Genomic DNA, 9,635 nt, shown 5'->3' with positions numbered 1-9,635 from the left:
CATAATTCAGGTCAGAGTTTTGATGCGCAGTTGGCCCTGGATGTCATGCGGAATGATTTGATAGTTAGGTGCAGGTGAGCATTTGGTGGGGGTCAAGTGTTGATGCCGCAGATGAAGTTGGCCGCAGTCAGAGTATCCAGCTGCCTCGTTGGGCTTCGAGTAATTCCGAGCTTGAGGCTAAGCGGTTTGGGCTAACAGATTGTGGTAGCGGAGCGCTGAGGTGGTTGCGTTTCTTACAAGCACATCAGCCTTCTCTTTGTGAGCAGATGATACCGAAGGTGCTAAGTGAAGCCGCTGGTGATGAAAGCGTCTGCTATATTAATGGTTTCCTTCTGCGTCAAGCCGTGGTTGCGTCTGGCCACTCTGTGAATAAGGCCCATGATTTGTTTGGTTTGATTGTCTAGGAGTTCAGAGTGATGGTGGTTTACAAACTGTCCTGAAATACAGAGTCCAAGGACCTTGAGCCTATTGAGCAGTGGTACGTGGTCGTCGTACTTTCGGAGGTGTACGCATGGATCCCGGGGAAGCAGTTGTTTAAGTCCCATATTTGTGAAGTTGGACATGATGATGTGAACTGCCCATTGCAAAGAGTCAGGTATGTTGGTGAGTTGTTTGGCCAGCTGGGCTGGGCGCGTCTCGACTGCCGGCAAATAGGCCAGCATGACTAGCACGTGCATATACTAGGCAGCCTCAAGGAAATTTTGCTCAGACACTGAAAACTGCTTACGTTTGTAAATTCCCAAGCATTAAAGTGGTGATTCATGCTACATCGCAGAATGTCTATAAATTATGACTTCCATAAATCGTAGTTTCGTCATCGTGTCTATAAGTGTTGGTTTACAAGTGTGGTGGCACTGTACACCGGTATTCCGACATCAACAGAATTTCGTGCTATAGACTGCGGACGCAGGCTTTCGTGCTAGTGGGACATATGAATTCGCATTAAAAGTAGACAGCACCTCGCAGAACTGACGTAAGTGTCACGCCTGCTTCTATGTATGGTGAGGTGATGGCTAGGACACCTTATGCTCCTTGACTGCATACAGTACCTTCATGGGAGAAGGGCAGCGCCCGGAAACGAGTAATGCAACCAGCGGCAAAATCACAGCAAAGCGGCAGCAGCATTGCTTTCTCAAGCTGCTGGGGAGAAGAGAGAACGTGGGAACTTCGCTTAGCCTGTTCGAGGTGTGCGTCTATGTCGTGAAAAATACAGCATTCGCACGAAACTAAGCGCTTTCGGAGATAGTTTTACTCCCGTCATATCTCGACCACATCCCAATCACGCGATCCCGAAGTTGCTTTTGAGATCCTTGATAAGCTTGAACGGGTCCGCGTCGCATTTGGCTGACCTGTCCATCAAGTGCACGTCGTACACCAGCCACGCAAAGCGATGCCACGGGGGAAGGCTCTTGATGAAGTCCACCTGCGAATGGGCAAGCACGTCGAACATGAAACGTGCTCTTGCATTCCATGTTACGCACAGGATAGAAATTTCCTGCCAAAACACATGCACCTTTCGGGAAGCTTGCAGGCAAAGTAATCTCTCCAGTGCACGTAACTGGTCGAAATAGCCTAAATGTGTTGGACCATAGCGCAGAGGGTAACAACGTTTTCGAAATTCTCTAACCTGATATGGATAAGGTGGGCTAGGCGCCTCTAAATAACTAAGGAGCGTATAACAGTAATAGCTAAAAAGTTGACTATTCAATGTTAGTTCACCAGCCTGCTACTTAGCACATCTTAGCTTTATAGCGATGTACTGAACCTCTGACAATGCTATGCCGGAAAAAGCATTTCTGACTCAAGAAGCGTATATTTAAAATTCGTCCCCGGACCAGGACGAATTTCTCTTTAACTACGAAGTTTCTGTGAAAGCTGTAGAGCTTTCCTTTGTGGCCGTATGGCTGCGCTCTGGTGGACGTCAATGAGTAATTACTCCCTTATTACAAATCTACTCCACCTTGGGGGATTCCCCTAAAACATTTGGTTAAGAAGCGCATATTTAAAATTGTGCAAAACCTTAGGCGAAACACCCTGCATAATTCCCTACCTGCTTATGGATAATGACACCGAAATTGGCATTATCCTAAACTCGTCATGCGCAGACACGGCCACTACAAATGTCTAGTTACATTCTTAGCGCTTTCTTGCTGTATGCCTCATTTAGCGCTTGCTCATCAGTTCTCTCCACATTACATTTTTTTTTTCGCGTAAGTTCAGCCATTAACCAGTTTCCTCCTAGCTGTGGTTTCTATGTAGTCTTCCAGCCCACAAATGTTCAGCTGTAGTATTTACCATTTCTAGCTCCCCGATTACCGCTCTCCCAAGATTGAGGGACCAAGCTGTCAGTCATCACACGCATAGGCTACGATCGCCTTCCTCGCTTGAAGCGGAATATGTCCCGTCAGCGAGATTATTCTCCTTGATGTAGCTACCCAATCAGCACATTTAATGGACCCAAAATTGGAAATGGATGGTTCACTCCGGTCCTTTGCAGGACCCACATTTTCCAATACATTTCCAATACTGGGCCGATTAGCTGTGCTGCTGGGGTAGTTCATGTGCTTTTTCCTCGTTGCTTGTACAATGCTATACAACTGAGCGTGATTTCCGGACTCACCACTGAATGGTTCCAGAAGAGGGCAAATACGGGCTGGTTGGTACATGTTTTACGAATTGGAAAAACAGCGCAATCAAAGACGAGACACAAGAGAAGGACAAAACACCAGCGCTGAAAGGTCCCTACGCCACATCCTATGTTACGCACTCTACGGCCTGCAGGAAACGGCTATGGATCCTTAGAAAACATTTTAGACAGCCCAGACTTTCCATAGACTTTTCTCAGTAAATTCTATAGACTGTCTATAGAGAAATCCTATAGACTAGTCCTCAAGAAATACTGATCCTATACAGAGTCTATGGACAATCCTGACAATCCCGACGCCATCATTCCTCGATCCCACGCTTCGCGCGCCATCCTGGAGCAGGTAGCTGATGTTTTGCACTCTACCTCTCGGCTTCCGCCCGTGGCCTCTCGATTCACCTACGCCGCTGTTGTCGCCAGATCATGGCGCCCCACTCTTACGTATCTCACCTATCCATCGCGACGCCGCCGGCACGTCCCCGTCGTTACCCACCACCTCGCCTCACCGTGATGAACCCATGCAGCACCCCGGACATCCGACCGCCCCATCTTCCATGTCAGTGGCTTTCCCAGACATGTTGCACCGCTCTGCCACCAACAAGTGCCCAGTTTCCAACGAGCTGCACGCCCGCTCTGCTACGACCATACGCTTCCTTCGCCACCTCTTTCCTCCGACGAACTCTTCCCAACTTGACCATTCTAACTACTCTTCACGCAGGGCGCCTTCTGCTCATAGCCTATCTCTCTCGCCCATGCGGAGCCACTCCCGTTACCGCCCGGCGGAAAACTAACGGCTGCAGTTCCGGAGCCAAGAACTGCGCTTTCATCAAACCGCCTAAGTCCTCCTCCTCCCCCCCGCCAATGTTGTCGATTTTTTTTCCATGGTGTCGCCGTTCTCGCCCTTGTGGACACTGGTGCTGCTGTCTCTTATTAGTGCCGGCCTCTGCCACCGAGTACATAAAGTGACGGCGCCTGTATCGAAATTTGTCTCCGCACTGCCAACTCGGACCGCATCCGACCTCTGGCGGCATGCACAGATCGCCTCGTTATATGGGACACTTTGTAAGTCGCCGAGTTTCTCGTGCTGTCCCGCTATTCTCATGACATCGTTCTGGGCAGTGACTTTCTCACCCTTCATCATGCGATCATCGATTGTGCCCGTGCCGGCATTGAACTGTCTCAGCTTTCTCACGCACCCCCCCTTCCCCCCCCACCCACACTTATACCTCTGCCCGTGCCGGTCAAATGCTGGTTGCTGCTTATACTGACATGCCTGCCTTTTCCGCAGCCCTGGTGCCCCTCATTCACCTGCTTGTCTGATTGAACTGCACTCTTCCATCCGACCGTTGCTGCTGCCCGTCGCCACACCTTCCTCTTTCCTTTCGCCTTTCTGACTATCTGCGATGGCCAAACCGCAATTTATATCACGATCCTTTTTCTTTCCCGTCAACGGTACTTTTGTTTCCGTGGGTTCTGAGCGGGTAGGTCATGCGTCCGCTCGCTCCGCTACAATCCGGCCATGGACAGATTTTGGGGTTCCCATCCAAAAGCAAAAGGACAACCATCTCAGAGAGCACACCGAGGACTACCTGTGGACCAATTATATCAAAGGTAGGCCTATTCTTTTCAGTTTCATGACAATCAGAGTCGAGCACGTGTTGCGCCGCAGTGGACATCATTGCAGCGCCACCGGAACAGCATGCGTGGGAGCGCGCGCTCCTAGGAGCGTCAACGCATGCGGCAAGCAATGATTACCGAGGAGTTTACCGGTAGAGATGCTACCGAGGAAGAGCTTTACTACGGTATCTGGTACGAGATGAGGAAAAACCGAAAAGTGCGCGTAGAACCGACCGGGTAGTTAAGCCTGGAGGCGCTCGGCAAAGAGCGGCGCGGATACAAGCCTCCTGGGAGGAGGCTCGCGTAGCTCTCTATCGAGAAGCTACCGGGGACACTCCCAGAAGACTCTCTTAATACCGCAAAGCGGCGCGAGTGCCTTTTGCAAAAAATCAGAAAGCTAAATCTAGCGTTGGCCTTAGCCTGTGCAGCGGGGCTCGAGGTCGGAATCGCAGCTGACGACTCGTTCATGCCGAACATGAAGCAACAGTCGATGCTTATCGCAATCCTCAGTCAAGAACACGCGAAGAAATACTTGGGAATTAGCCACCTGGCTATTGATTCAAAAAACGGCCTTGGCAGTGAAAGGGTACTTGCCAACGCCAAAAGTGTGCGGGAAAGTAATCATACACGCCGTCAATCCCGGAAAATTCAACAAAGAACTTAAAGCCATTATAAGGAGGGACAGGAAGAATCCAGCAATCCCGTGTGTCCGTAGGGTTGGCAAAAGAAGCACGATAATGGTACTCTTCGAAGAGTGGAGGGGGCCTGTGTGGATACGAATGTGGGGAATGGACATCCGCTGTTTTCTATACTGCAAAAAATACGAGGTTTGTTACACCTGCGGACAAATGGGCTACAGATCGGACGTTTGTCCAAACACAACTGTAATCAAATGCCGCGGCTGCCGTGAGGACGACCCAGCAGAGGGTCACCAATGCCAAAGCCTCAGATGCCAAATGTGTGGAAAGCCGCGCGCTCTGGGAGATAGTAAGTGTATGAGCATCTATCGGGTTCCCTGCGTCACCGGGAGCAAAATGAGGGAAAGACGAAGCGCACCAGTAAGCTGGAGCGGCAAAAAACTCAAGCAAAAAAGTGGGAGGCGCAGAACCAGAAGCCACCAAGAGCAGAAAAGCAGCGCGGGCCCAGGCAGCCAAAGGGAACCGGCGGACCCAGTCAGGGTCCCGATCCTCAAACCGCTCCCAGTCCCGAGACCAGATACCACATCCTGGACTAGCATCCCGGAAACCGTAGGGCCAGATCGAGCTCGGGTGCCTGGTCCGGCGGAGTGGTGGATGCAGTAGGAGGGGCTCTGCCTAGCGGCAACCGACCCGGCGGAGGAGGAGTCCGCGCAGTCCCGCCTGGAGCGCAATGTAGGGGGACCGGATCCAGGGACCCCATGTTGGAACCAGAGCCAGGGAGAAGTCAAGAGGGTGAGCTTTGCGTCAAATCAAACCGAGGCTGAAATTCAGAGAGTCATACAGCTAGAGAAAGCCAATGAATCACTTAGAAAGCTAGTGACAACCATCACTAAGGAAGCTTAAAACCTAAAAAGCTGGTCAAAGTTGCAGGTCTCTCAGGGCGCTTTCGCGAGTAAGGCAATTGCTAAGAACCCCACAGCTGCCAATCCAGAAGGCACCGAGGGCGCGACAGAGGTGGCAGCCAATCTAGCCAGACCACACCCGCAAACGAGAAAGGGCAGAGAAATAGATCCACTAACGACTAAGGTGAACGCACTTGAAGGAAAGCTTCAGAACTTGGAAACAGCGATAGAACACGTGGTCAAAAATATAACAGAACAAATGCACGCAGTCTGCGTCAGGCTGGGGGATCAGGGGGTCCCGGATCAAGAGGGAAACAGGAATTAAAATCATGGCAGGGAAAAAGCAACCCAATCCGGAAAAGAAACCACATAACAGTGTGCGGTGGCACTGGAACTGCAGAAGCCTGAACAGGAAAACAGTGCCACTGCAACGCGTTATAAAATTACAGGACGAAGGACCAATAGGAATAGCCCTGCAGGAGGTAGCCACTAAGGCCGAACTCATGGGGTACAAAAATTACAACAAGGAAAAGGAGGGGTCCAGAGTAGTAACCATCATTAAAAATATAGCTGCGATCATACGGGAGGCGGGGATTGAACAACATGACCACGTCCTCACGGAGGTCATTACAATCAGAAGAGACAAAAAGCCTCGTCGTACTAAACATGTAGAATCCGCCTCAAGACAACGGAGACTTTAGGCCCCTTCTCACAAAAGCTAGCAATATCGCAGATAAGAAGCCATTAGTAACAGTATGAGACCTTAGCGAGGACAGTAGGAATGGGGCTATCCAGTCTAAACCCAAAGGGAATAAAGTATGGAACGCCATTCAGAGCCAAGTATTTACCCTCTATAACGACCCGGACTCCATCAGGGGGGTGGGCATTCAGGGCACTTAGACACCTCTCAGGATATAACAATCACTATGAGCATAGGCAGGACCAGGTGGACTAACACGCGGAAACACCCAGGATAATCAGCTTAACGCTGGGTAGAGGTTGCAGGCTGAGGAACACTCAGGCAATCCGAATGCATAGAAAGAATCAGCTGTATTGGGACCTGCAAGGAACAGTTAACGGCGCACATAGAAGCCACAACAGTGGAAGTGCAGGTCAAAAAAGCACCCCTTACTGTAGACCCCCGCTTCCTCACGCTCCTCAGAAAAAAAGGAGCTGGAACAAAAGAGAAAAACGGCGGGAAACACAGAAAAACGGGAAACACAGTAACCTAACGGGCAGAATAAGAAAATAATGCATAGAAATCGAAAGGTACGCCAGGAACTTAGAGGAAGAAAACAGGTTAACAGCATTCGACGAAATGAACTACACCATGGGGGTAGCAAAAACATGGAACATTCTGCGGCACATGCTGGACCCAGTGTCAACCAAGGAGAAGCCGACGTTAGACAAGCTAAAGCCAGGCATATTTTCAATCACCGATGAAGAGCTGTGCAACAAGCTGACAGAGAAATACATAAGTCAGCACCCAAAAGAAAATGTAGAAGAAAACTACGGGAGCGAAAACAGAGATTGAAGAGCCCTTCACAGAGGCTCAGGTACCGGCTATCCTAAGCAACCTGAAAACCCACTCAGCGGCAGGACCAGATCGAATCAATAACAAATCACTTAGAAACTTAAGAGAATATTTCAGTCACACACCTGACGGAATACTTCAACGGTGTATGGCAAATTGGCAAAGTGCCGAAGTCCTGGAAACGGGTGGAGGTTGTCTTCATACCGAAACCCGATAAACCCGTGAGCCTAGACAGCCTGAGACCGATATCACTTACGTCCTGTATCGGGAAGGCCATGGAGCTCGTCGTGCTCAACAGGCTTTCCAGACACACGGAAGAACAAAGAAAATGGCCAGACCGGATGGTGGGTTTCATCCAGGTCTCAGCACACAGGATGTAATGATGTCATGCTAAGACTGCAAAACGATATCACAGAAAACGATGCCGTTGTGGAGGGTATCCGGGAGGCAGGCCTGGGGAAGATGCCTACAGGTACCTCAAATACCAAGACATTAGATCAGAAGCAATAGATAGGAGGAGCAGGTACCCTGGAAGGGGCAATAGTCCCCCTTCTTGCTTAACATTGCAATTAAGGGTCTCCAAAAATTCCTAAACGAAATAGAGAACTTGAACTACAGCATCTATGCAGATGATATCAATCTGTGGGTTAATATTTTGCCACCTTGATGGCAGGGTCAAAATTACAAGAGGTGGCAGACATAATTGTCAAATACGCCAAAAAAGTGGACTAGAGTGCTCACCACTCAAGTTAGAACTCCTAATATACGACAAAGGGAGATGTGCCCCACGGCTACGCATTAGCATAAGAGTGGGTGGACATGAGGTCCCGAAACTCAGTGAAGTCTGCTGGGGTAAAAATCTGGAACGCGATACCCATTTCTCTTAAAAACTCACACAATTTTGCTGCTATGTTTAAAAAACACTTAGTTGAAATAATTGATTTAACCTGAAATTCTTTTTTCGTCACAGTTTTCTGTTATTATGTACTTTGCATGTAACACGATAGTTTTTACTAGCACTTGATGTCCGAAAGTTCTTTTTGAATGTCATGTTTTCAAAGCTATTTTCTTTCCTTTGCCGCGCCGAATGTTATCTACCAGTGTTATTTAGAATGCTTTGCTTTTAATCTTGTACTACGCTTACGCTTTTCTGTATATGTCCGCCGTTTTTGAATATGCTTTTACGTATTTTGTGTACTTGGACCCGAACTAGCCGCTTTCTATGGGTCCAAAAAGTGTTTGTATTTCCTGTAAAAGAAATTCGAAAATAAATTGAAATTGAAATTGAAATACTAGGATTCTTCATCCAGGAAAGAGGGAAGAAGACAAACACACTAAAGAAACTAGAAGCGAGAGCCTAGAGGGTCGCAGGTATGGTGAGAAGAATTTCGCTCTAGGCGCATGGCATGAAGGGGAGGAACATTCTCCGGATCATGCAAGCCTTCTTAATGAGCAGAATTAGCTATGCCACCCTATATATGTAACTAACGCAGGTTCAAATTCAAAAACTAGACGTAATAAACACAGACTGTACGAAGGAGGCACTCAACACTCCCGGTGCAAACATTAACTGAAAGACTAGAGGAATTAGGAGTCCGTAATAGATGGACAGAATTTAGAGAAGGAGTAAGAACAGCACAGATGGAGAGGCTGAGTTGCACTGAAGCAGGCAGGACCAGCCTAAGGATGGTAGGCCTAGCACCAGTCAGAGAAAACATGTCAGCCTGGACTCTATACGGTGGAAACCACTCATGATCCCCCCAAATACATAAAAACATGCACCCAGAATTTAATAAGGAAAGACAAAATCAAAAGGCCAGAACCCTGGAAAAAAGATAAGAGCGAATTCCCGCAGAGGACGTCGCCTACGTGGAAGCCACAGTAGGCAAGGAAGGAGCTGCCGTAGCGGCTGTTGTAGACGGGGAGGGCAATCCAGTCATCACCGCATCGATCAACACGCAAGACATCGAAATAGCAGAAGTTGTATGTGCGCTAGCCTGTAGAGGCACTCGCGCAGGAGAGATAATCAGCGACAGCAATACAGTACTACGCAACTAGAGCAAAGGCCACATCTCTAAGGAGGCAGAACGCATCCTGAGAGGTCTGGAGAGAGCCAGTACATTAATATAAGCACCGGCCCATCAAAACGTCAGAGTGAACGGAAGCAGCACACATCATTGCCTGAGGCAACGATGGAGCAACAAAGCATGCAAAAACTTAACAGAAGCACCGGTCACATACTGAGAAATCAAGGAAGTCTACAGACTCAATAGAAGGAAATTACCACCACCAGACAAATC

General features: G+C 48.9%; 1 protein-coding gene across 1 annotated transcript in view; it reads right to left on the bottom strand.

The window, feature by feature from the left end:
• Positions 1–1,279: 1,279 nt before the first annotated feature.
• LOC149345758 (uncharacterized) overlaps positions 1,280–9,635 on the bottom strand; it is a 59,862-nt gene continuing 51,506 nt past the window's right edge. The window contains exon 9 of the mRNA XM_089541195.1: positions 1,280–1,423. Coding sequence (XP_089397321.1) covers positions 1,280–1,423 — 144 coding nt within the window. The remainder of the gene's footprint in view (positions 1,424–9,635) is intronic.

Source organism: Amblyomma mixtum, chromosome 4, assembly GCF_055824585.1.
Source record: "Amblyomma mixtum isolate Tamu chromosome 4, ASM5582458v1, whole genome shotgun sequence".
NCBI classification, from domain to species: domain Eukaryota; kingdom Metazoa; phylum Arthropoda; class Arachnida; order Ixodida; family Ixodidae; genus Amblyomma; species Amblyomma mixtum.
This window is presented reverse-complemented; position numbering and strand designations above follow the sequence as displayed.